This window comes from Vespula vulgaris, chromosome 2 (genome assembly GCF_905475345.1).
Source record: "Vespula vulgaris chromosome 2, iyVesVulg1.1, whole genome shotgun sequence".
Classification (NCBI taxonomy): Eukaryota; Metazoa; Arthropoda; class Insecta; order Hymenoptera; family Vespidae; genus Vespula; species Vespula vulgaris.
Genome location: NC_066587.1, coordinates 6,453,200 through 6,480,498, shown reverse-complemented (window position 1 = coordinate 6,480,498; position 27,299 = coordinate 6,453,200). Strand labels below are relative to the sequence as shown.

The 27,299-nt window shown below is 30.4% G+C and overlaps 5 protein-coding genes across 9 annotated transcripts; 2 read left to right on the top strand and 3 right to left on the bottom strand.

The window, feature by feature from the left end:
- Positions 1-189: 189 nt before the first annotated feature.
- Positions 190-10,623, bottom strand: LOC127061456 (uncharacterized). 2 transcript variants are annotated; one of them, XM_050988337.1, is made up of 5 exons: positions 10,422-10,623; positions 9,001-9,344; positions 5,782-5,949; positions 5,087-5,275; positions 190-5,019 (listed from the first exon to the last, which is right to left on the bottom strand). In XM_050988337.1, the coding sequence occupies exons 2-5, from the start codon at positions 9,056-9,058 to the stop codon at positions 4,847-4,849; spliced, it is 588 nt and encodes a 195-aa protein (XP_050844294.1). In that variant the 5' UTR covers positions 9,059-9,344; positions 10,422-10,623; the 3' UTR covers positions 190-4,846. The 2 variants fall into 2 exon arrangements, with proteins under 2 accessions (XP_050844294.1, XP_050844295.1); XM_050988338.1 differs by lacking the exon at positions 10,422-10,623 and having other exon boundaries at positions 9,001-9,525.
- A 231-nt stretch (positions 10,624-10,854) lies between these two features.
- On the bottom strand, positions 10,855-14,799 carry LOC127061449 (uncharacterized). Its single transcript, XM_050988328.1, has 9 exons — positions 13,947-14,799; positions 13,637-13,860; positions 13,047-13,512; positions 12,620-12,939; positions 12,217-12,517; positions 11,779-12,126; positions 11,590-11,705; positions 11,204-11,504; positions 10,855-11,131 (listed from the first exon to the last, which is right to left on the bottom strand). Exons 2-9 carry the CDS (start codon positions 13,834-13,836, stop codon positions 11,093-11,095), a joined length of 2,091 nt encoding a protein of 696 aa, XP_050844285.1. The 5' UTR covers positions 13,837-13,860; positions 13,947-14,799; the 3' UTR covers positions 10,855-11,092.
- Positions 14,800-14,936: 137 nt separating this feature from the next.
- LOC127061458 (ubiquitin-conjugating enzyme E2 G2) lies at positions 14,937-16,377 on the top strand. Its single transcript, XM_050988340.1, has 4 exons — positions 14,937-15,142; positions 15,269-15,350; positions 15,613-15,731; positions 15,812-16,377. Exons 1-4 carry the CDS (start codon positions 15,070-15,072, stop codon positions 16,069-16,071), a joined length of 534 nt encoding a protein of 177 aa, XP_050844297.1. The 5' UTR covers positions 14,937-15,069; the 3' UTR covers positions 16,072-16,377.
- Positions 16,378-17,557: 1,180 nt separating this feature from the next.
- LOC127061447 (putative uncharacterized protein DDB_G0277255) lies at positions 17,558-25,017 on the bottom strand. Of its 3 annotated transcripts, none has more exons than XM_050988322.1 (6): positions 24,851-25,016; positions 24,177-24,311; positions 23,905-24,092; positions 22,028-23,821; positions 21,764-21,932; positions 17,558-21,696 (listed from the first exon to the last, which is right to left on the bottom strand). In XM_050988322.1, the coding sequence occupies exons 3-6, from the start codon at positions 24,019-24,021 to the stop codon at positions 21,302-21,304; spliced, it is 2,475 nt and encodes an 824-aa protein (XP_050844279.1). In that variant the 5' UTR covers positions 24,022-24,092; positions 24,177-24,311; positions 24,851-25,016; the 3' UTR covers positions 17,558-21,301. The 3 variants fall into 3 exon arrangements, with proteins under 3 accessions (XP_050844279.1, XP_050844280.1, XP_050844281.1); XM_050988323.1 differs by lacking the exon at positions 24,851-25,016 and adding an exon at positions 24,577-24,820; XM_050988324.1 differs by having other exon boundaries at positions 21,474-21,710; positions 24,851-25,017.
- Positions 25,018-25,051: 34 nt separating this feature from the next.
- On the top strand, positions 25,052-27,245 carry LOC127061455 (solute carrier family 66 member 3). 2 transcript variants are annotated; one of them, XM_050988336.1, is made up of 5 exons: positions 25,052-25,199; positions 26,251-26,420; positions 26,540-26,762; positions 26,832-26,952; positions 27,036-27,245. In XM_050988336.1, exons 2-5 carry the CDS (start codon positions 26,269-26,271, stop codon positions 27,167-27,169), a joined length of 630 nt encoding a protein of 209 aa, XP_050844293.1. In that variant the 5' UTR covers positions 25,052-25,199; positions 26,251-26,268; the 3' UTR covers positions 27,170-27,245. The 2 variants fall into 2 exon arrangements, with proteins under 2 accessions (XP_050844293.1, XP_050844292.1); XM_050988335.1 differs by lacking the exon at positions 25,052-25,199 and adding an exon at positions 25,386-26,016.
- Positions 27,246-27,299: the final 54 nt, after the last annotated feature.

Sequence of the window (27,299 nt, the reverse complement as noted above, 5' to 3'; positions counted from 1 at the left end):
TATCGAAAACTATCAAAAGATTATTTGTATTTTTTGAAATTATATTTGCTCGTGTCGTCCTTGCGATCTCTTTCAATTTTTTCAAATAATATAAATAAAACGATCACGTTTAATAATATATTTTTCTTCATTCCAAGATTTATCCTATCTGTATCTCTCTACCGTTTCCTCCCTATTCTTTCTGCTATCTTCCCTGAGCTTCTTATTCTAGAGAATCTCTGCTCTCGACCACGTTTTGCTTTACGCGGGGACATCTTGTCCGGGTAGTAAAATAAAAGGGGCAGTGGAGCTACGACTAGAGGGGTACGTTCGATAGATGGGGAGCAGTGCGACGAAGAGGGTAATGATGGAGGGGGGCAGATAGACAGAGAGAGAGAGAAAGAGAGAAGGAATGGGGAGCATTGTCGAAAAAAGAATAGTATGCTGCTTCATCGTAAGCACGTTTGCCGTGCGCGCATAGCTTACTAGAGGGGGTCGAAAACGCGTGGACCCCGGGGCTTTGCAGAATGAGAAGAGAAGAAACGAGAAGAGAAGAGAAGAGAAGAGAAAAGATGAGAAGAGAGTAGAGAAGAGAGAAGAGAAGGAGGAGGGAAACGGGTGGACGACGTGGTACACACGAAAAGAGACGTATGTATGTATGCGAATACCGAACGGCGTACCAACGAAACAAAATCGATATGCATGATTCACGCACGCGAGGAGTCACTGGAAGGGGGTGGAGGGTTTGGTAGGGTTCTTATGTAGGGAGAAGGGGAAGCTGTAGATAGAGAGAGGGAGAGAAAACAAGTGTGTGCGTGCATGAATGCGTGCGTGCGTGCGTGCGAGCGCATTTTCTTTATGCGTGTCTATGGAAAGAAAGAGAGGGGGAAAGAAGGGTAGGATGTAGGGTGCAAAGAGAGCGAAAGAGAACGAAAGAGAGACTCTCTTCCTTCATCCTCTTCGCGTTTGTACAGGAAGGGTGAGTGGTGGGGATGGAATAAGCGGTCGCGTCTACGGACAGAGGCGTAATTCTATACAGAGAGACGAGAAACACACAAGGACACGAAGAGGGGTATTCCTACGATGCTACCCCCTCGGTCACTCGATCAGTCGTGTCCGAAGTCCCACAGCGTTATAAGCTCCACGCTATTCGAACGTCTCTCGTTCTCGTAAATCGGAAGCGTCAGGACGCGCGCGAGGCGACGACGCGATAAACGGCGCGCGCCAACGCCTCCCGCGAATTCGAATATACGGCCAAGTAGACGCGCGCATCCACGAATAACCGCGGAAAACCGAGTTTACCTTACTGTCTTAACTGTGTTCTATCTTTACAACGAAATCCGTATTGGAATATTCCTTGAAGAGGAAAAACTTCTTTTAAGGATACACACACACACACGCACGCGCGCGCATTCACATGTGTATATACATACATACATACATATAATATCTATTGACAGCACTTCTACTTTCTCGTCTTTGAATAAAATTTATCGAAGGATTTTATTTTAATTTTCACACGACGAAAAACACTTCGTTTCACGAACGAGGAAACAAGAAAGCGACGAGAAAGTTGAGCATCTTCGTCGAGCAGCCGAAAAATCGATCGTTAGAAAAGGCACGTGTCGTCTCTCGTAACAAATCGATTCGCATCTGGCAGACCCTCTTCGAATACGACGCATCGAAGTTCGGGAGCTTCTTCGCGTTACCGAGTACTTTAGGGATTTCGATGCAAGGCGAGCAACGTGCGCCGCCGTCACTTCTACTGCGATTCCCATTCGATGGCGAGATATCGTTCCTCGTATTCTTTCTACTTCCATAATTGTTTACGAATTTTTTCTATACACACAACAGATCGATCTAACAAACGTTTTTTTCCATACTTCGATAAGAGTCGTTTTAAAACAAAAGACTTCACCTCATTTTCCTAATACTTTTCTATTTCGATCTCTTCTCGTCTTTCGTTCTTTCTTAGTATCTACATTTTTTTCGATTAATTTGCACTAACATCGATGCGACGCGTAATGCAAGAGAATAAAATGAGAAAACGATGCCAAGTTGCGGTCGGCTGGGTCTGGCTCCGAAACAAGATACGCCTGAGACTTAAAACGAACAAACGGTAGTATCAGTACCTCTACGTAAGTAATAATAGTTTGATGCGTATTGGCGAGCTTCCGCACGAGTAATAACACTCACGGACGCTTACGTGTACTTTTATTTATACACGTATATATACATTTTGGAGAAAAGAGGTATCTTCGAAGGTAAATATATATACAAAAACATTCAACACGAGAATGTAAACAATCATATATGTCTAACGTTTTCGTATTTTCATTTTATTTTCGAAGGAACACAGGTATGAAATATCCTTCGCGTTACAGCGTTATCAAGGAATGACTCTCATTTTGTAAGAAAAAAAAGAAAGATTTAAAACTTGCGTTCTCTAATTACCGTGTCAGTTTCTTCGCAGAAGCAGTGAAAAAGAGTCAATGGAAAAGCGGGACGAAAAGAAGAAACGCAATAACAGGTGGTTTCGCTTTGCGCATCCCATCATATATACGCGTATATATATCTATATACATATATACATATATATACACACACGTATACGCGATGTCGCAAAGTACGTTTGGATTGGTTTTATTACCTCGACACGCGCGGAACAACGCGGAATTCGCGAGAGCACACATTCGCGTATCCTTACTCGTAATCCTACCAGAAACAATCGTACATGCTCTCTGTTATTATTCTTGCCTCTTTTGATCGTCTCGTATACGTTCCTAACGTAATAATATGTCATTGATGAGATTAATTCGAGCACGTTACACTTTTCGCTTTTGCGGCAATCGGAATTTACACCTAGCGTAAAGAAAAAAAGAAAAAGAGACAGAAAGAGCACAGACATATCTAGTGTCCTGCTACATTATTACGCTTCAGGGCGTTCGTGTCCAAGAGGGACGCGGAGGAGAACAGAGATGGCAGAACGACGAGACGCGTATAGGGGGCGGGGTAGGTGTAGACTTACTTTGGACTCTGGTGTGGGATTACCGTACTTATATTCAAGTCTAATATTAAGTTACCATTTTGCTTTACGGCAAGTGAACAGGCTGCCTGCATATAGGAAGCCATCCGAGCGCTCCTGAGACAGTCTGGCTCGTTAGTTTGGGCCCATCGACGATACGTAAATCCAAGCACCTCTCTGTCGTTTTTCGGCTCATCCGCTATATCTTCGTGTTCGTATATATATATAAAAAAAAATACAAAAAAAATTCATTCTCTGACATCCCCACGTCCTCATTTTTCTCGCGGTTGTATCCTCTCTTTCGATTCCAAGTTCGAATCGCATGCATCACCGGAGACGGTATGTACGTAGTGAAGACTCATTTACGAATGCGGTTTATGCATGTACCAAGTTGACGGAAATAAATTATGAGAATCATTGGTAGATCACTGCAAAATATCGCGGTTGCGGCTGATTCAAATTGGGGAACGTTGTAGATTTCTTTCTTAATTCTCGATGCAATATTACTTGGGACTGCTTATTGAAAAGACTTCACGTACTTGTGTCGATTCGATATATATTGCTTTCTTATTTTGAGGATTCGATTAAGTCTATCGATCACTTTGATGCCCTTTGATCTTTTCGGTAAGAATTTCTAAGGTTGCATTGTAGTCGATGTAAGCGGCGGGTCTGCGTTCATCCAATCTTCGTGAACGTAAATATGTACAGTTATTAAATATCCCAGTAGTTTTCAATTCTTTTTCTTTTTCTTTTTGAAAAATATTATACCAAATGTAACAATTACAGATAAACCCATCGATATCCGTTTACTTATGCAAATCATATTTAAAAATATTGTATATAGAGCTTAAAGCTTTTATTTGAAAGCGACAAACACGAGTATACGATGTGCTTTGATACACATTGCTTTGACAGCTTTATGGTCATTTTAAATAACTGCGTTAACACGCACCTATATAGAAGCTACTCAAATGAATATTTATTTATTTATTCTTATGCAACCCGACGACGATATCGTTTCAGTCATTTCCACATAAGATGGAAATGATATGGAATTTGTGAAGAGTGTCATTTCGTTAAGAAGTATTGTTGTTATGAAAAAATATATCTTTATGAGGAAGATATAACATCGTAAAGGATAAAAGGGCAGAAGCACTGACTTCTGTGTGTGCTGGGGTTTGTGTCAGACTTCCTAGCACCATTTGAAATCAGTACTCCTCCTTTTAAATAATCTACATTTTCGACGTTCAAACGAGAAGTTTGTGGGTATCACGAAGAAAACTACAACCTCCAGTATCTATTAACGAAGCATTATTTTGTATCGCGATCGTGATTAATCTTTGAGCAATATCTGATATAAATTGTTTTTTTGTATATTCTAGATTGTATCTCTCCAACATACGATTCGTGGTTTAATCTAATGACGAAAAAAACGTATATTATTTGTACGTTTAATTGTGCAGTGCTCCTTTTATATACTACTTTTTTCGTTGTCAGAGTTATGTGTTGTGTGTGAAGGTGTATGCACATGCTCGTATCTGTGTGTGTATGTGTATACACGTTTGAATATATATATTTTGATATATACTAAGTGCTTGCACAATATATGCAATTATTTACATAAATACATATACAAGTCGTCCACCGACAAGTTTAATAAATACTTTTTTACTTTTGCACGAACGTTAACAATGAAAATAATAACTTCAACAAATACGCGACTTACCAAAATATTCTACTATATACACTATATGAAAAGTTCATTCTCTAAAATATGTAGTGTACGGGTAATGTATAACAGTTCTACCCTTCCGTATAACGAGTCAAAGCAAAGAAGTTCTATTACGGTGGCCCAACTTTATCGGGGAAAACGCAAGAAGGGCAACAGTGAAAGGAAGGAAACGAATTGATGTCTCTCGTGGGAACTGAAACGTGATTAGATGAAGTCCTTGCATCGACTGGTTCCTTCAATGTTGTCCATTTATCACCCAATGATTTTGCAAAGTGATCGTCAACTGCAATGAAAGATGTAATATGATCCTTCGCAAATCGACGACATGATTTAAATATTGTGTAACTTACCACTTAAACCGACTTCTTTATCGGCTCCAGTAGCATGGAAAACTGCCGCGTATTTTTCTGGACCTAACGATCGTTTAAAGTGTTCGTCTATTGCAGAATCATAAATACTGCACGTTTTTCTGACATTACCGGTGTCAGACGTCGACGATGATTGAGACCTATTTATCGTATCCCAATTATTTGTCCTTACTAAAAAAAAAAAAAAAGAAAAAAGATTTAGCGATTTGATTCGTTTCTTATCTCTAAATTTTGTTTTTCTTATCACGGAAATATACAAAAATTACGTTAATTTTTCTGTGCTAAATTCTACAAACATTTTTATTGAAAGAATATCTAATCGTATTTTTATTCGTCGTAATCGACATTTGCATTACGTACAGTACATTGTATTCAGCCAAACTGTATTCAGTTGAGCCATAACGTTACCCTTACGATAGACAATAAAACTTTAGAACTCGTTACAAAGATGAAAGAGTCGAGCGTTGTTCTCAATTCGATAATTTCTTTTATGGTTTTTCATAGCAATTAAACATTCCGATACGAAATTATAAAAGTGTTTGACATTCATCGATCGAATCTTTGCACATGAAAATTTTTGGAAAAAAAACAAAAAAAATTGGCTTTCCAAAATAATAAATAAAATAAAACGTTTATTATTTTTTAATAGTCCTTGATTTTGTTATTTTATTTCTTACCAGGCTGCGACGTAGAAGATATAATCACACTGGGTCTGAGGTACGTCGTAGTGGCGGTTTTATTCGTAGACATGTCGAGTGCTTCGTTTTGAATAGGATCCATTCGGCGTTCTTTACGCCTCGTACTACTTTGTCTACGATGCAAATCCATTGACTTTGGTCCTCCTTCTGTAAAGCGAATGAACTTGGTTAATAATATGTTACATTATTTTCACGAATAAAAAATTACAATAATTTCTGCAATTTTTATCGACAATATTCATGAAGTTTGCATCGAGAAAAACTCTTTCCAATCGATCGATGTAGTTTTTTATTTGTTTTAGCAACGATATTATTTTTCTTTTCTTTCCAATGCATGCACAATTGAATGACTTTCGTTTGATGAATTGGATGAAAAATGAATATATATAGACATTTGTAGAATGACGAGCGATCGATAGAATTTATGGACGTAATCAAATTTATCTGAATTGTGAACATTCTTAAATTAAAAATCGGCATAACTATGGTCCTTTTGACCGATAAAATGTAGGTGGGGATGAAAGAACAAGTTTGGTTCTCAAGACGAGACAGGAAACGGCCTAATAGCCGTGAGAGGATCGTCAAGAAAGACAACCAAACAGGTTTACAGGCAAAGGACCAGCATTTGAGAGCGGAAAAAGTTAAAGAGAACGAAGAAGTGTGGATGTGTGGAAGCAGCAGCTCTGTATCGAATCTTAACAACCACAATGTGCCAAAATGAAATATCTCGTGGCTCAATTTTCTGCAAATATCAGATTCGCGAAATTGAATAAAAAGACGCGAAAGCCATGAGAATATCCAGCATTGAGAGAGTTCGAGTTTAAATTGTGTGTTAAAATCATGTGAGATGTTGTGAATGACAAAGATTTGATATATAAAGCCGGTAAAAATGTGGAATAAAAGTACACGAAGTTTGGTATATCTCTTTCTGTCGAAAGACCTTTTCAAAAGCAGTATGCGGTTTCGTAAATACTTTCCGTGCGATTACTTTATGATTTATTCGTTCGTTTCATCTCACGAATAGTTTAACACGCAAGACCGCAGAATTCGAACTTTGAAAGTATCACATGTGTCGGCTAAAATGTATATAGAAATACACCTATCGTGCTATTCTCGTCCTACTTGTCCCATTTTTTCTTATCTTTCATTTAAAAAAGAAGAAAAATCACGTTAATTAATACAAAAAAAAAAGTTAAATTGAATTCATTCAATCTCTTAATACAGTGTCAGTCGAGCTTCTTTGAAGGAAAAGTAAATATCTGCCTTACCGTTCTAATTCATTTATCTTCACTCGCTATACCGTCACTTTTTTAGCACCTTCGAACGTTATTATTTCTTTGAGAAGAACAAATTTGTTATTTATATATGCAAGAACATAGCAATATTATTGCTATGACAATGCAAATAAAAACGACAAATTCTAGGAAAAACATTAGTACGATCGGAGCGAAGATCCATCAAAAAATAACGAAAGTAAAAATAGTGAAGATAAATTTAAAAATTCTTTTCTTTAATTATGCCTTCTTTGATAATATATATTTCTCATTTTCCATATATTTGATTATTATAATTAAAATAATTTTATCGTTTATCACACAGGACACAAAATTTGTAATCTCTTTATAATCAACGAAAAAGATGTATCTACTTCTGCTTTACAGTCTATTATTTTGGTCGATAAAAATACTGTACATACGTGTACATTAACGTCTCGTAAGTCCTGCAATTTACTTACAAAAATAAATATCTTCTCTCAAGTCAGACCGTAGTGGTTGTTTATCATTTAGCCGGACAACCCGCATGACTATGGCTGTCGTTGCCACAGATTTATGCTTCGATAGAGCTGCGATCGATTCATCGTCTACTGGAGTTATCCATTCTCACGACTCTCTTCTTCTGAAAGAAAAAGAATAATCATTTTGAACGAAATATCAATGAAATAGACGAATCAAAACGGACAAACGTTTATGAAAGATCTCGTGTATAAAATTACATATTAAGGAAGAATGTGATGATGTATAAAGGTAGCAGGCATTAACCTGCAAATAAGTAACATGTTTATTACATTTTAGACGGAACACATTTAATGTCATAGAAAAGAGTTATTAATATTACAAAATCACGTAACAAATTCATTGCCAATTCGTACGTGTGTTCTTACGTTAACGATACATATATATGTAAGAATGATATTAGGAAATTATCATAGTTGGATGTGTTCTCGTTATAATATATACATACATCGGTATGTATATTTTTCAAAGGAACACGGATAATTCTCTCTTCTGTTGTGCTACTTTTATATAGTCACATATAATACCGAAATTTAAACCTACGTAACATATTATTTCTTTTTTTCTCTCTCTCTTTCTCTCTCTCTCTTTCTCTCACACTCTCTCATACTCTCTAACATTCAATATCAATATTTTCCATAAACGCTTATCTCGATTGGCCCTTCATTTAATATTTCGACTATATGATTATTCTTTTGTCCCTTATTCATTAGAAGATATGTTTTCAATAAAATTCACCGTTAATCGCTCGCGATAAGTCAAAGTGAAATATCAAAAACTTAAATATTAGTTTGAAAAGATAATAAGCAAATTATTGACAAAAAGAAGCAACGTTATATATACCCAAAAATAAACACGTATACATATAAATATAAATTGTGCGAGCAAAGTCATGGTTTGTTAAATTGTCTTTCCCCTCATTGTCGAAATTATTATACATACGTGTGTGTGTGTGTGTGTGTGTGTTTATGAAAGAGTGGAGTCATTCGTAATCGTCAGCATTGAAGCTCGAAAATTCTTTATATGAGCGAACACCTAAATATAGGCAAAATTGTTTTTAAGAGTTTTTCTTCGTTACTTCGCCAGATAGCGCTACAATTTGCTACCCGCGAATTGAAAAATTTCAAATTATCTCGCAAAACGGATTATTATCCAATGGATGTTGAAAGAAATTGATAAATAAAAAAATAAAAAAACGTTCTCTCGAAATTATAAGGACAAGAAGAAAGAATCGAGATAGGAATAAAAATAAATAAATAAATAAACAAATAGAATAAGAAAAACGAAGAAGAGGAATACTATAATAAATCAAATACTGATTATTAGATTAGATGAGAAAGATATTAAAAATATTATTATTATAAAATCTTAAAATTTATTATTAATTAGAATAGTTTCAACTGACCTTGCACCATCGTTGCCGCTCTGGATAGAACATCCAATGCACTCTCAAGGGCCGACATATCACTTTCGATAATTTTTCACTTTTCCTTGAACCGATCGCGAACGTCTCTTCTTTCCCCTTCTTTCTTCTTTTTCTCTATAGCTTGCTTTTCTTTCTTCTTCTTTCCACCTCTCTACCCCTTTCTCTCTCTCTCCTTCAATCTCTTTCTCTTCTTACGACGAGGAAACGCGAAAATTGGCGCGCCTCTTAAAAGGAAACGTAGTTGGCCTTCGCGCGCTAGCTTTTGACAGTCCTCGATGACTCTTATTTCCTTTGTCTATGCAAATGGTCAATGGAAGTTGTTGCTATAGGAAGGAAGTAGAAAATGAAGTTTAAAACGATCCTCTTGAACGTTTACTCGGCGTTGAAGATAGCGCGAATAAAGTAAAACGGGGATTAAAAAACGTGACATTGTCTGTGGAATGCGGACTCTCACCACTCGAGGCCCGTCTCTTCCCCGATCCCCCGTCCCTCCCGCGCACGCGGTATCGTTCCCGTCGACCCCCCGCTGGTCCCCCTACTGGTACCCCCTCAGACCCTCCACCAATCTTCCACCAATTCGCCGACATCGTGTTCCTATTCCTCCTCCTCCTCCTCCTTCTTCTCCTCCTCCTCTACCTCCTCCTCCTTCTCTACCTCCTCCGCCACTTCTTCCTCCTTCTCTTCGTCAGAGTATCGACGATTCTCATCGTCATTATTGGCCTAGACTTAGTTTGCTCTCTTCTTACCATCTATTTCCCTCTTTTGTACACCCTCTAAACGCTATCTAAATTTTATTATTTTTCTTTCTTCTTCCTACTCGTAGTGCCAAACGCGCTCTCTAACAATTTCAACTATAACTCATTGTTCTGTTGGATAATCTTAACTGTGAACCATCACAAAGGAACTTTGTATTTTTGAATTATAGTTATTATACGATTTTTGTAATCGAGAAGACAAATTTCGTACGAATATATTATTTTTCATTTTTGTTTGTTAATAGAAAAACGGATCTCAAAAGCATGACACCTTTTTTACACGATCGTTAAAATACACATTTCTTTAGATATCGTGATGCGCCGATCGTTGCAATCGATTACAGAACATTGCGTTCTACCTATCTTGTAAGTCAGAATTAATATTGCGATGATCGAAGGTAATTCTTTATTTCAGAAACATTGATCCACCGTATGAGGAATTGATTTAAACCTACGTTCAACGTTGAAAATGATGACTCCAATCGCTTTTGAACGATCAAAGAACAATCGTTTTCGCAATTACGATGCGTTCGCGGGAATTGAAAGAGGAATGCGGTGTGGCGTGCCATAAAAAAGCAAGGCACGCATTCCTCCTTGTAAAGTCGGGGTACCTTATATTCTTTCGAGATAGATAATGTCACTTACCCAAAACGATTGCAATGATGTTTAGATAAACGTAAGCTAAAACCATTGAGACGAACTATTTTTCACTTTACGATAATACCGTACACATGTATTTTCATTGAAAACGATGGAAATCTAATGGTATGCGGGCGGACACACGAAGTCCAACCCGTTTGACACGAGAGGTAGGCTCACTACCCCCACCAATACTCGACATTACACTGGAATGCGTGGTATTCAAGCTTGACTAACGCACTCTACTGGCAAAATTTTCAACATTATACGCAAGTGTACGCAGAAGCCACTGATACCACCCACAGACGGTGACGAGTCGGTTTGTATACTTAGCGTGCGTTACATAGATCAATGTTAATTGACATTGTTAATATAGATATCTTTTTTCAAAGTAAACAAGATTTTTAAACGTGAATAATTATATATTCGTTTCTTATTTTTATGTTTTCTTAATCACATTTATTATCGTTCGATTGAAACAGACAATATTTACATTCATGTTATACAATATATTGCAAGTATATAAAGTACACAAGTAATATAATAAATGTCTAAATATTCATCAATAGTCTAATACTTGAACGTCCGATTTGGAAAATGTATAAATATATTTTAAATATACATAAAAATTAGGATAAAAAATGTAAGAGCAATTGATTTTTATCAATTTGACTCTGTTATTCTTCTTCACTAGAAGCATCTATAGAACTACAAAGCTGAAAAGAGAAAAAATTTTCTAATAAAAATTATTTTTTATTTCTTCTTTGCTATACAATTGTCTCTCTTACCTCGTCCAAGTCTGGTCTTTTCAAGAGTTCTTCTAGACCACACAATTTTTCCAAATAGTTTGGTATATTGCAAGCATCAAGTATAAACTCAAAGCCACGTTTTTGGTATTCTGATATTAAAGGTATGGAACATGCAGTGCAAGAGGAAAATCTGTGTGTAATAGTTAAATAAGATTCATATCCCCAAAGAGATCCTCTTATTGTATGTGGTACACCTCCAAGTAATCCTTCTAATGTATTATCTTTGATATTTGAATTAACATTATTTTTAATTCCAGCTGCTAATGCCTTAGCTTCTAAACTATAAATTACATAAACATTTGTAATTTCTAAATAACTTGTACTAATACGTTTATTACTTATCAGAAAAAAATAAAATATCAAACCCCTGTGAATGTTGAGTTATTGCAATCATTAATTCAACTGCTAAACCTGCAGCAATTTGAGACAATCCTGGACGACTTACTGTACACTGCTGGTCAAGAGTTCTATCTGTTTGAGACTAGAATAACATTACAATCATTCTTTGAAACTTACGAATTAATGATTATCTTATTTTTAAAAAACAAATTTACATTTCCTGGTTGTGTTATATCATTGCAAAAATAACATCCAAGATTCTTTCCATCAGGATTTTGTGAGGTCACATTTGATACAGGAATATCTGTTAAATTTCTTACACCATGTCGTTGTACCATATAAGAATCGAAACCTAAAGCTGCATTGATAGTTATTTTATTCATTGCTGCACATAATAAAGTTGGTAACCACCTAGCTTCACGTGAATCTAATAATAAGAATACTACATCGTTTCCAGCAATAGCATCTTTTAATTCTTTCACAGCTTCTTTAGTTGTATTTAACATACTTTGCCCAACAACATGTCCAGGCATTGGAATTTGTAATTTAATACCATGCACATTCTATAGAATAAAAACATAAGTAACATAAACTAAATATATGATACTCCAAAAATGTATTCACTAGAAATAATACATATTAGAAACGTTTACCATAGTTGGCCGAATCCTAAGCAAAGCATCTTTAGCTGCATCTACTTTGAATTTTCGTTTCACAGCATCTTCATGAATGAAAAGACTTTGTCTTACTGTATTACTGTGAGAAACAATTGATTTATCCACAAAAGTAATGTTGCTGATTCCCCAACCAATGAGTACTCTAGCTACTGAACATCCTAATGTTCCAGCACCCAACAATAAACATTTGAGATTGCTGATCTTCTCTAAATCCAAATCAGGAACAAGGCGCCATTTCATTAGTTTTAAGTTTAAATTAATTGCTTTTTCTGCTAACCTGTTATATATTATTGATGATAATAAAAATAATAATAATAATAATAATAATAATAATAATAATATAAATCATAAAGAACATAACAATAGTTGTAAAACTTACTTATTTGGATCTAAAATTTCAGATAAATCAACAATTTGAGGGCCCATTTTACCATTTTCATTATGTTCCCATCCAACTAAATGACTGTCAAAAATCGATTTTTTCACAATTTCTTGTTCTGCATATTCTTTGCATTTCAAAGTATATACAACAGCTGTTTTAAAATCATCTCTATTTAGAGATAATATTTGTATATTCTTTGTAAAACAAAACGTGGAGCAATGCCAAAATAATAAACATAAAAGATTCCTTAATTGCCAACCAGGTTCTAATAATCTTTTGCATGGATTATAGAATGCAAAATATACTTCACAATCTGTCTAAACATAAACATAAATAATCAATTACTATCTATATTTAAATAATCTGCTATAAATACTATGCCATAATAAATATATTATTATAAGTAATATAAATTATATATTACCCCAACTGTATTTTCTTGTGCATTAATATATTTTATACCTTCATTTAAAGTATCAACTTTGATATTTTCTTCATCGAATACAAAAACAGAAAAAAATGATTTTTGTTTATAATCCAATTGTTGAAAACCTTCGTACAATTTATCAAATTGATCAACCATGAAATTGTCATTTATTGATTTCTGTATTTTTTCAAAATACATTTCTGGTAAAGATAAAGGTGTTGGATGTGCTACCCAATAATGAAACCTATATGTTTTCAAATCAGCATATGAAAATATTAAAAATACAGCAAGTTTCCATGGTTCTGCCAATGCTGCACCAGACATAATATCATTAATAATACATTTTCCTACTGAATCAATAAAATTTTGTGGATTAATCTTTCGAAAAGCTTCATATGTATTGGTATTAACCATATAACCATAACATATTATTGAGTTATTAATTGAATTTGATTCTACGTTCCTAAAAATTAAACAGTTAAAACTTAATGTTATCTATATATATATATATATATATATATATATATATATATATATATATATATATATAAACTATATGAAAAACATATTTAATAACTTTTACTTACTCATTAAATGACATATAATCCAATACTAAAGGATTATTTTTTTCAATCTCTGGAACATCAAAAGAATATCTTCCCCATAATTTAATTTGAGATTTATCATCCAAACGAAGTTTATCTACCTTCAATTCAGCAAATTTTGCCCAAAATGTTGGGTCTATAGTTGTTCTTAATTTAGTAAATTTTACAACATTGACTGACATTGTAAAATATGTTTAAACTTTTTTCTAGTAAGTAAATATGCATATAAATATTTTCTTTTATGTTAAGAACATACTATATTTTAAGTATCTTATACAATTGTTATACTTACATGATATATTAAACTTCTTATCCACCTGAAATTTTTCTTTTTTTTACTAAATTTTATTTTTATATTTAATGTGAAAGCACTTTAAATTCAGCTCTACGATTATATTTTTGTAAAGAAATAATATTCTTTACAATGAAAAATGATATATGATCAACATTTGGTATGAATATACATAAATAATAATAGCGTAGGAAAGTTTTTTTTAAAACATTCGTAATATATAATTTTCACCTTCACAAGAATGAATGACTGTGCATATTAATATGACCTGTGAATACAGATCAACAAAATTTTCTATAAATATTATTTTATTCGATCTTTCAATCACATCATCGGTTTATAAGATAAAAAACATTACAAACTTAATTCAATGTTTACATAAACATTAAATTATTTTCGTTTGAAGAATTAGAAATGAATTAGTATCAACTTGAACACTTTCAATGTAAGCCATTTTATATAACAAAAGTATACTGATAAAATAGAATACATAAAAGCAAAAAATAAAAGCCGGATTTCATTATCCACTTCTATCTCAAATTACAAGTATCGTTGATTGGTTATATATATATTAAGAATACAAAAAACTCCTTCATATACTTTATAATAAGAAGGTAGGCTCTATAAGCACATTAATATTGTTGTTATCCACGCTCTCTGTTACATTATAAGTACATTAAACGAAATATTACCATCGTCCGATAAAACAAAGAAACTATTTTTTTTTTTTTTAATATAATACACAAAAATTTGAAATTGACAAAAACTTAATATCAGTTCACCACTTGTTTATATGATATGCTAATTTATGTTAGTTACAAATTAGTGACCAGTTTATGTTGATTATTGATTGGCTAACAGAATTAAAAAAAGGTTCAAATTTCCTTTTTCTTTTTCTTTTTCTTTAATCTTTTTATTAATATTACTAATTTCCATAAAGAGAAATAATTCTTTTTATCAATCGTTCAGATACTGTAAAAAAGTTTTCGTCAATGTAATTACTAGCAAAAATAAACTCAATTTGACTCCAAGTTATTCTACTACTAAATTTAAAGATCAACTATATGTAAATACTTTCTTTTAGTCGTGTCAGTTATATGTAATACTCTGATAAGTCAGTTCTATGATACGAATGTCACTTGATAATCAAACAATGGCGGGATCTGCATTAAGACGATTAATGGCTGAATATAAGCGTAAGAAAATAATTGTTTTGTTATTTTAATTGTTTTACATTGTTCGATTGCATATGTTCGTAAAATATTTTTAGATTTTTATACTTATGTATAAAAATTAATGATATCGTTGCAATATTCTTATAGAGTTAACCTTAAATCCACCAGAAGGTATAATTGCTGGCCCATTAAGTGAAGAAAATTTCTTTGAATGGGAAGCATTAATTACGTATGTATTTATACTTTAAAAATATTATCTAACAATTTAGGGCTGAGTCATTCATTTGTCATAGATGTATGTTCAGCGAAGGATTATATATAAAATATATACTCAAAAAATACATAAGAATAAGATTATAAGATTAATAAGATAAATAAGATTTTTTTCTTATAAAAATATTTTTATAGAAATATATAAAATTAAATATATAAAAAGATTTTATGGTATATATATATATAATATTTTTTAAAAATATTAAATGTATTTATAGAGGACCAGAAGGAACATGTTTTGAAGGTGGAGTATTTCCCGCGAAATTAATATTTCCATCAGATTATCCGCTTAGTCCACCAAAAATGCAATTCACTTGTGAAATATTTCATCCAAATAGTTAGTATCTTGTCATATAAAATAAACTTGTTTTTCAGATTATTGTATATAATTATTATAAATATTTTCTCTTCATATAGTTTATGCTGATGGTAGAGTATGTATAAGTATCTTACATGCTCCTGGCGATGATCCTATGGGATATGAGAGTAGTGCAGAAAGATGGAGTCCAGTACAAAGTGTAGAAAAGATATTGTTAAGCGTAGTTAGTATGCTAGCTGAACCCAATGATGAAAGTGGAGCAAATGTTGATGCTGCAAAAATGTGGAGAGAAGATAGATCTGAGTTTGAAAGAATTGCACAAAAACTTGTTAGAAAAACTCTTGGAATTCCATCTTAATACAGCGTTATTTATCTTGTTACATTAAATTTATTGATAAATAATGCTGAAGAAAAGTGGCTTATTTTTCTCTATTATTTCTTGTTTGAATCCATACAATAATATTTATTTTAAATAAATATGAAGCAGATTATGATCTACTTTTGTCTATTACTTATGTATATAGTGATATAAAAATCACTTTAAGAAGTTATAACTAGCCAAAAACGTTTTTATTGAAACTAATGTAATATTGGAATTGTATACTAAATGATTATATTGTCTATTGCTTATTAGACATAAAATATTATTTCACATAGGTAAATTAAATTTTCCAATTAAATACAATTGCTTTTATATTTTATATAATATATTATAATGCAAAATAATAAAGTTATCTCAATTGTTAACTTTATTATTTTGTTTATTATTAATTGTATAAACATATCTATAGAAAAATGTACATTTTGTGTTTGATGTAACTACTCTTATCTGTTTGTTGTAAAATATAAACAATGTTATAATTTTGAAAATTGTATTTTATTTTCATCATAACATTACAGTACAAATGTGACTAATGAAATACATACCATTTTTTATATTATGTGTGTTTCTATTTATAATATTGAATTAATAACAAACAACCTATAATTTGTGTTGAAATACACATTTTTATTGAAATAAAATCATATTTTCAAATGATGTCAAAGAAAGACAAATTGCACAGATAATAGTTCTAAAGTTTAAAAATTGTTGTCTTCAATATTGACACAGAATTGATGTTATATGTATTGAAATTTCTTATAGACCTTATTTTACTGAAGCAGGATTATTTTAATAATGTATTTCATATAATATATTTTATATAATTTAATAGTTTTAATGACTCAACTGTTGATGATAATATTTTTCTTGAAATTATAACATTGAATTTTTTGTCAATTTGTTTCACAATTTGATTTAAAAACTTATTGAATTGGATACAAATTCAAAATATTCCTATTATGTATTTAACAGAAACAATAAAAATCATAAAAACAAATAAAACTACAATAATATAAAAAATAAAAAATATTTCTTCATATTATATCATAAATTATAATTATAAATATTCTACTCTACAGTTTTAGCAATTTTATAGTAACTTATTTGTGCAACTTAAGTTACTTGATTGCCAATTTTGGTATTATCTCATATATATATTATAATTTATATTTAATGTATTACTTTTTTCTAAAAAATTTAACACTCCATTCTTAAAAAGCTGATTATTATGTATTTCACCCTGACAACAATCGAACTTGGTGACAAAATATATTAGACTAGAGAAGCCCACATTTACATTTATATATATAGTCCAATATAACTTTAAGACATAATTATTATCTGTTAAAAATAATTCTTATTAAGATAATGACAACACTAATATTTTTGAAAGTTTATTTCACTTCTTTTGCACAAGCTATGATATTTTTTGGATTGTGTTTACAAAATAATTGAAAATAAATATGTTTGCATATAGATATTTATTAAGAAACAATACTGAAATCCAACTTAAAATGCAATATTTATGACTAGCATTTGTTGATTACACTTAACAGACCATTATCAATGTTATCAGTTCTCTAGTCAAAGTACAACACGCATTTAAAACATTATTTTTATTTTTATCAATTAAATGAACTGCTAAACAAGTCACTATTATTATTTGGAATGTTTATATCATTTTTGGTCTTACAATGTAGATTGATGAAAACACACATATAAGTTTCGAACGAATTTATTTTGTTTATATTTAATTTTGAAATTATTTAAATGTGTAAAAAAATGTATTGTATTTTACTCATAATATTCGTATATTTAGCAAATATAAGAAATAATATAATAGCAAATTGATTCGAAATATTTAATACAGCACATAATACAATTTTTGCATTTTATTCTTTTAATAGTAAATAAAGTTTATTCTCTTTATATTGTATTTAAAAATAATATACACAAAATAACAAAAATATTCCAAACAATAGTAATTAGTGACTCACCTTGCATGTATTAAATAAATTCTTTTAGATATAAATTATGTCTCAAGACATTATTGCTTTCCACTTCATATGTAATGTTATGTATGCATTCTTATTATACATTGTGTACTAAAGAACAATTTATTCTTATAATTATAGAGAGACAAACCATAAAATATATATAAGTACAAATTTTAATTTCCTGTGTAATAAATAATAAGTTTCATATTTTATTTTTGTGTAAAAATTCTTAATTATTTCCAATATATATAATAATCTAATTAATGCACCATATGAAGTCATATATGATCATCAAGAAATATGCTAAAAAATATATTGTGAATTTAAAAACATAAAAAAATAAAACTTTTTGTAATTAACTTGTATTATTTTTTGTATTTGTATTATATTAAATTAATAAAATGTTGTACTTTGAGTACAGTTACTAACTTTGGTTTGTTCAAGAATAAAATTTTATTCTGTGCCAAGCAATTATGATTCAATGAATATCCTTTTGCAAAAGTATTTTCTTTTATTAATTTAAAGTATATATACTCAATAAAATGAGTAAATAACAAATATGCAGTAAGAAACAGTGAAACTCATTACATGATTTAATAAATAAGAATTTGTAACTAAGATTTATAATATACGATTCTTCTGCATTTAAAGGAAATTTATTTATATCAATTACTACATTTTGTGCTTTATAAATTTTATAAATAATCTATACAATACAGTTGTAAATTAATATCTGCATTTTCTACTTTGATATATTGCAACTATAAATATTTATATGTATGTACAACATAAAAAGAAATAAAACACAAAAAATTACTGCTTGGCATAGAATGCTACATATTATGTCGTTATGAATAATAAACAAGTACTATTAAATAAAATAATTACACTGTTTAGTAACACTAAGTTTCGTACAAGAACAAATATGTGCAACATATATTAATGTCAATTACAGTCACTATAAAATGTTACTAATTTCATTCTATATACCTCCCTTCATGGCTGAGGTACTCAGGTGCCTGTAACCATTAACTATACGTACATGCTTCTCATATTTGTTAGAATTAGACCTTTCAGATAATCTTATAATATGGATCATATTGGAAAATCTACCACACGAATATTGGGTATAAAATCGATGTGCTACTCTAAAGTTCATGAGATGCCAACAAAATTCTGAGCAATATATATGTATAGCCTTGCTGCTCTTTGATTACAAATCTGGACATGTAATTCGCGATTTCATTATGATAAATTTAATTATATAGATCTTATAGAAGTGAATAAATTAAATAAATGTATAGTATGATATTACATTATCATACTAAACAGATGCAACAAAATAACAACGCATGATTTAGCATATTTTTCAACATCAAGTGTACATTTTGTATAAAAACTTTTTTTTGAAAAATCTATTATACTACTCATATTTCTGTGTAAATTCTATGTAACATCAAGGAATAAAAATTTTTTCCTTTTCAAGGGGTTTATAACAATCACAACTTATGTTATTACATAACAAGAGGAAAGTTTGATTTACAGAGTTTGCCTTTTCTGAAATAAATATGACATTGAAAAATATTATAAGTTGTAAAAAGTTTATAATTAATTATTCAATTAATTATATTCCTTACTTTTGCAAATCATCAATGATTTTATTGATTTCAATCAATAATCAGTGATTATTTAATATAGATTTATTTAATAAATATTTAATTTAACAAAATAAATTAAAAAAAGAAAAAGAGATATTTAAAAATAAGTATTACCAATTTGAATTGTAAGGAATACTTGTGCATAAAATTTATGATTTTAGTGGTATAACTTAGTAAAAATTAATCAAAGATATCACATTGTTTTTTGTCAACTTCCATTAAGCATAAAAAACATTTAATAACTGTGGGTATGTTAATTAAACTATTTAATATAAGAAATAAAAACTGTTTAATTTTATATAGCACCAATCACTAATTTTTTTAGAATTAATTTACTGTTATGTCCAAGCTTTAATAAAACTATGTTCACTTGTTAAATTTTGAATTATCTTTGATGACTACAGTATCTTGAAATCTATTATTTGTTTTTTATTGAATTTTTCTCATTAAGTTATTTCGTTTATAAATCTTGAATATCTTTTGAAAAGTCTGAAGCATAAATTAATTTTTTTTTCATTTCTTTCAGTTAACTTCATGGTATAACATATCCCAAGAAACCTTATAACATAGTATTGATCTAAAATGTTATATAATAGCTTGTACATGTATCGTAATCGGAATTCTGTAATCAACTGTATACAGATGACTATTTTAAAATAAAATAATCAAAAAAAGAAATATATTTCATGTTTGTCTATTAAATGTGCTCTTCACATACATTTATATACTTCAAAAAGTATGTTGCTTAGCCATTGAATTGAAATTCTATTACTCTAAATTAAAATCTTTTAGATTGGAAGATAGAATTGAAATATGGCACAAAAGGAGGAGTTACCATCAAATCATCATCTGTTATTATAAATAAATATTGTGCACTTATTATATCGTATGTAATGTTATTTAGATAACTTAGATGAAAAAAAGGAACTTAAGTATAAATCATCATACGAAATCGGCCATATTAATTTTGTAAGCAAGTTGCTAATCAAAATGAAAAATGAGCACTATCATAGATAAATTATAATAAATTTAACAATCATCTGACAGCCCAATTACGTACATTTAATGTACTAATATTGTTGCCAATTTGAGATCAAAATTACTTTTTAAAAGATTGATGCTGATCACATCGCATCTTTCGTGTCTTATCGGCTATATGTAGTCTTTCTATAGTACTCTGTAATTTTCCTCTATTATTTTTAATCATAAATAATTGTATAAATTATTTTCTATAAATTCATACAGAGAACATTTACTAATTTTCAATATAAATGAAAATTGTTTCGATATTAGAAAATTGAAGGTCAATATGCAGTATACATGAACATTCCTTAATCACAATATCCACTTATAAAGTCATACACCAAAATTGTAAAAACAATAATCACAGATGTAAATGATGAAGCATACTTCAATTACCCTTACCGGCAACTCCTAATTTATAATACTTATGTTTCTTGCACAAGATAACATTGTCTTAAGTCTCTTTGTTAGCACTAAACATTTGGCATATACACACCAAGATGAAAAGTAAGATTACATATTTGTACCTCACGATAGGCCTTGTGGTGTGAAACAGATCTTCTCCAATTCACCAGTTGAAGAACTAACAGGAGACTCTGCTCGTTCGTCTTGTTCAGCCAATTGTTCACTGTAGTAATGAGGCGTGCTAAGATAATCGATGAGGCGACGAGGTAAAGGCAACGTGGGGATGAGATCCCTGCGTACCATCTTTAAGATGACAAATCTACATGTATGCTGTAAACTTTGAACTTGTTTGAATCTGGATACTGGATGTAAAAGTTGCACTCGCATTGGACCCAAGACTGGTCGTCGATGGAGAAAGAAAAGATAACGCCCACTTCTTGAGTGCTCTACTGCATTTTCAATGAAATCGACGATTGTATGGGATTTGAACTTTGTGCAACTTCCAAAACTAAAATTACCTGAAACGGTAAAACTATGTGAGCAAGCTATTGAAGCTAGTTCGAATGAAAAATAACTTTTTATTACCTTGATCATGTTCTATCCTAACATGTCGCACACAACTGTTAAGTCTAAATGATAAAGAAAAGATGTAGTGATCATCACTGCTGTCTCTAACAATGAAAGATCCATCTGGTTCATTAGATAATATTTTTTCTGCAGCTTCACCTGATATAGGTCCCCAATACCAGCCATACTATTAAAAAAAAAATATTATGGAAAATATAATATAAATTACATCTTTCCTTATTTGAAGTTAAATATACTTTATATACATGCGTATTAACTTACATCTTTTACTTTTTCAATACTAGCAGCAAAATCCATACTTGTATCTTCTACTGTTTCTTCTTCAGACCGAGGAGCAGAAGTTGGCATATGTTGTATGGAATTTGGAGATTCTGATTTGGATACCATAGCTGTAAGCGCATCTTCTGCTTGTTCTACTCCTACTTGACCATTAGTTTTTGGCAGAGGTGGTAATGCACGTTTAAAAAAAGGCATTTTTTGTGCAGATGTATCTACTTCCGACGTAGTATTATTATTGTTAGCATGTTGGTCAGAATCAACTCCTTCCTCTTCTTCGACTATTTCACCCTGCACAATACTATTTCTTTTTTCTACAAAATGATCAGGTGAACCCAAGCGTCTGAATCTAAAGATATTGCAAAGTGTTTGTTTTAAATTTAATGAAAAGTTTCGTTGACTCTTTTTTATTTTATCTCTTTCAGAATCACCCTTCTCTTTATGTGGTTCTTCTCTTACCTTCTTATGTTTAATACTGACAAATGAATTCTTTTTGTGCTTCTTAATATTACTGTTATTATTAATATTGTTATTATTATTATTATTATTATTATGAATCAGTCCATTACTACTCTTATTAGAAATTGGTGTGTCAGTTGAAGAATCAGTATGTGTATTACTATATCTATTATTGTTATTTACAGTAACACCTTTTGGCATTGCAAGATGTATAGGCGTATGACCTATGGGAGCTTTATCACGCTTAATTTTATTTTCACTAGAATCACTGGAGCTTGAATACAATGTTTGTAAATATTGCCGAACTTCATGTAATGTCATATGGATTGGTTCTCCAATATTATGTGTATGTCCATTTGATATTCTAGACCCATGACGACCAGAGGTACCTGGAACACTATGACGTTTTCCATTCCCAGCTTCGTTGCAACACATTTCAGCCAACAGTCTTTGTGACTTAATAACATGTGTTATAGCACGAGATTTTCCACAATAATGTCTGGCTTGTTGAATGTGTGTTTCTAATTCACTTTGTGAACTGGCAGATACATTTCTTCTTCTCTTACGATGATGTCTATGACGTTTAGGCCTTTGTGGTGTCTTAAGATCATGCAATGGCCTAATCACATCTATCGGTACAGTGTAAATATCGGAATCAAAGGGCACATTATACATATCACTGATTTCACTTGTTGTTAAAACATCATGAGACATAGCAGAAGTTATAAAACTGCTGTCATCAGCTTTATGACTTAATCCTGTAGTATTTATAGAATTATGGGAACTAGACAAACGTGAAGAAGCTAAAGAACATCGTGAATTTGGACGATTCAAGGTATTATATGGAGTGATTGTAATGGTTGTAGTTCCTTGACATGAAGAAGGTGTTAAGAAATCTGTTGCCCATATGCGTTTAGGATTATGTATGTTATGTGTTACCACAGGAACAGGATGTGATGCAGTTACTATTCTTCCTTCTGGCCATGATATTCTACAAGATATAACCAATGCTTCTTCAATAATGGACTGTACAAAATTATTTGCAAATTCATCTATACATTGTGGAACCTTGTGTTGCAACAATTGTTCATAATTAAGAATAGGTGCAGAAAAGGATTCAGAATCAGCTGGTGAAGGACTATCCTGAAATTCTGGTGGTGGTTTAATAGCAACATCGACAACTTCAACCTCCAATTTACCATCAGCATCATTCCAACCTGGCCCCTTCTTTAATGTATTAAAATTTTCTCCACACATACCATCTGAATAATCAAAGGAATCTTGCGATAAAGATTTGCTTTCTATATCACTTTCTTGCATCTAAAAATAGTTACAGGTAAAAATATCTCTAATTATAAGAATTCAATTTCTTTAAAATTTTATTAAATCATGAAAAATTATACCTCGATAGCAAGATGAGCACGTACAGAATCACTAGAAATGGAACCCCCTAGTCCACTGCTACCAAGATCACTCAAAGGTCCGGTAGCACTGAGTGAACATGACGGTGGGGAATCCATTTCAAAATATATTCAAATGTTTGCTATAAATTTTATAATAGCCAAAATTTCTGGAAGTCCCAAGTAACCCCCTATAACATAATTAATCATTTTTTCTAAAATAAAATCAAACAAAATTATAGTAAAAAACAAATTATCATGATCTATTTGCTTACCTGAAAATAGCAACTGTAAACAATACACGAATACCTTATCATCTTCATATCTGCATACCCAATTGTACTCATTATATGGTCCATTTTGATACAAGATCTATAAGCCATAAAGCTTGTAAAGTAGAGTATTTGTATCTAAAATAGGATAATAAAATAATTTATGCAAATGTAATAAATTATTACAAAAACATTTATAACTTAATTACGTTACTTCATATTTATAATTTTTATTAAGATTTATTTAATGTAATCGAACATAATTGATATTACAAAATATGAAAAAATATATAATTCTATATATGATTATTGTAATGAATATATACAAAAGAACATAATACTGATAGCACGATTATTACATTACGCAATATCGTGTTAATAACAATGTTTAAACATGACTTACAAATTCCAAATTATGTGCTTTGTATTATAGAATGTAAGTGAAAAATATGGATTCTTATAAAGATTAAAGAGATAAAGAAATAACATTTGAAAGATCAAAATACTCTAACGTTCACATCTCATGTTATAATAAAGTATTATTCCAAATATTTTAAATGTCTTGATCAAAAGGCATGCCGTACTACAATAAGTTTCACATCCCGGCAGGGTTAATGTTTGCATCGCAGATAGTAGATCACCTTTGACGTTTCGCTAGAAAATATACATTTACGTACTTATGTTTCGTTGTTTATAGCCCATTCATATTTATAACATTCCTCTTGTCCAAGCTGCATATTAAAATAACACTTATGATTGCCACACGATCTCCATTCGCGAGACAAATCAATATTTAAAAGACAACCGCGAGGACTACACATTTCATCTTACTCCATGTCAGTTCTGTTCCTACATTCCGTGTGTCAAGTATAATCCAAAGTAAGCGATTCCATTCGAGTACATTCGGTGAATAAAGATGAATTTCTTAGAAGGGAGAATATGTCTATAGTGTATATTTCAACATCTCGTATTCGACTATTATTTTAAACTATATGGCCATTTTATTAAATATGAATAATATAACTGGTATGTAATAAAAAGCATAATAAGACTCTTTTGATCGTAAAAGATATAATAAAATCAGAAAACGATTTGAAAAGTTTATATTTATGAGTAGATTTCCAACATCCAATCAAATTTCTTGATGACTTTTTCTATCAAATTGATTGGTCATTTCACTCATAGGTGTAGACCAATTTTTGTTACGTATCGAATATCTGGTTTCACAAGACAATGATCTCCCGAAGCTTTTTTTTTTTAGTTAGAATTAATGACTCATTTAATATATTATCCATTGAGTTAATTTGGTAGAAATTATTATTTTCGTTTAATATTTTTCATCATTAATTTGAAAAAAAGAAAACATAAAAATATGTTCTTTACATTAAATTATATTTTTATTTAGTCTATGTAACGAAATATTAGTTATCGTTAGCCGTTGATGACTATTGTAGTACTTGCCGCGTTACTTATGTTAATAAATTGATTTAAATCATTTTATGTGCGTGTACTATGTAGTCAAGATGTCTGACAAAAATTCTGTCATAGCTATTTATGACATTATTATGTATCCAAATTTGATAGAAAGACTGTACATGATGTAATTTTATTATTACGCTGCGATATAGATTTTTCTTAGTTACATATTTTTATTCTAAAATCAAAGTGAATATATTTTTGGGTGCCAATACAACAGTGCCAAAAATAGCTCTAAATATGACATATTGTAGGTTTCCTATTAAAAGTTAGGTATAATTGAGTGTAGGATATTAATTTTTTTTGATGTATTAATAATTAAAGAATGAAATGATTAATATATCAAACTACATAGCTCTTTAACACAGTAAGTTAATAGATAATAATTATTATCATAAATAATTCCATAATGTAGATAATTTTTATCATTTTTAGTTTTATTTTAATATTAATACTAATAATCATAATTTTTAATAAATACTAATAAATATTTTATGAAGTATTTATTAGTCATTATAATATTACAATAATTGAATTATTTTTTAAATTATGTAAATAGTATTAATTTTTTAATTAAATTAAAAAATTTAATTTGTTACAGCCTCTAAAAAATAACAAAATGGAAATAAATCTTGAACAATTCGCGGATCTTTTAAGCATTTTCACCATAGCTATGTGCTTTATATTAAAAGTTCCACAAATCTTTAATTTAATTTCTTTAAAGTCTGCTAAACAAATATCTATTTTAGGATTATTATTAGAAATTACAAGGTAACATTCGATCTTACTTTATATCCTGTTGTATGTAAGAATAAAATAAAAAGATTTTATTTTAATAACACATCTACGTATTTATATATATGAATGTATACTTATATTTAATATTGCAGTTATACAGTCACCGCAAGTTATAATTATGTTAATGGTTATTCCTTATTATCATATTTGGAATATCCAATTATACTAATACAAGAATATATCTTAATATTTTTGGTATTGATATATTCGAAACAAACTAATATATGGAGTTTATTGATCACAATTATTTATGTTATAACAAGCATTTGTTTTCTATTAGAGATTATACCCAGAACTGTTCTTACATTTGCAATGGTTAGTATGATTATACAATATCTATGAATTTATTTCTATATAAACATTCATCAAAATATCACTTTTTAGCCTATGTGCACACCAATATCTGTGTCAAGTAAAATAATGCAATTATTGGCAATTGTCAAAGCTAAAAATGCAGCCTCTGTTTCTCCTCTTACATGGTTTATATCAGCTTTAACAAATTCCAGTAAGTTTTTGTGCAACCAGAGTAATAGTGAATTTGAAAATAATTATTAATTTGTACTAAAATCTCAATATTTGCAATTTCAGCAAGAGTGTTTACTATATGGATGGATTCTGCTGATTTTTTACTATTAGGAAATTTCATCGTATCTGTTTTTTTAAGTTCTAGTATTATGTTCTCTTCCTTGTATTATAGATATTATAATATAAAACAGGATTAAAAAGAACAATATTATTGTATATACCTCAGTATTCTGTATATCTGAGTAATATCAAATAAACATCTTGAAAATATAAGCAAGTAAGTTTAAATGTAAAATTAATTTTTTATAATAAATAGTCATAACAAGG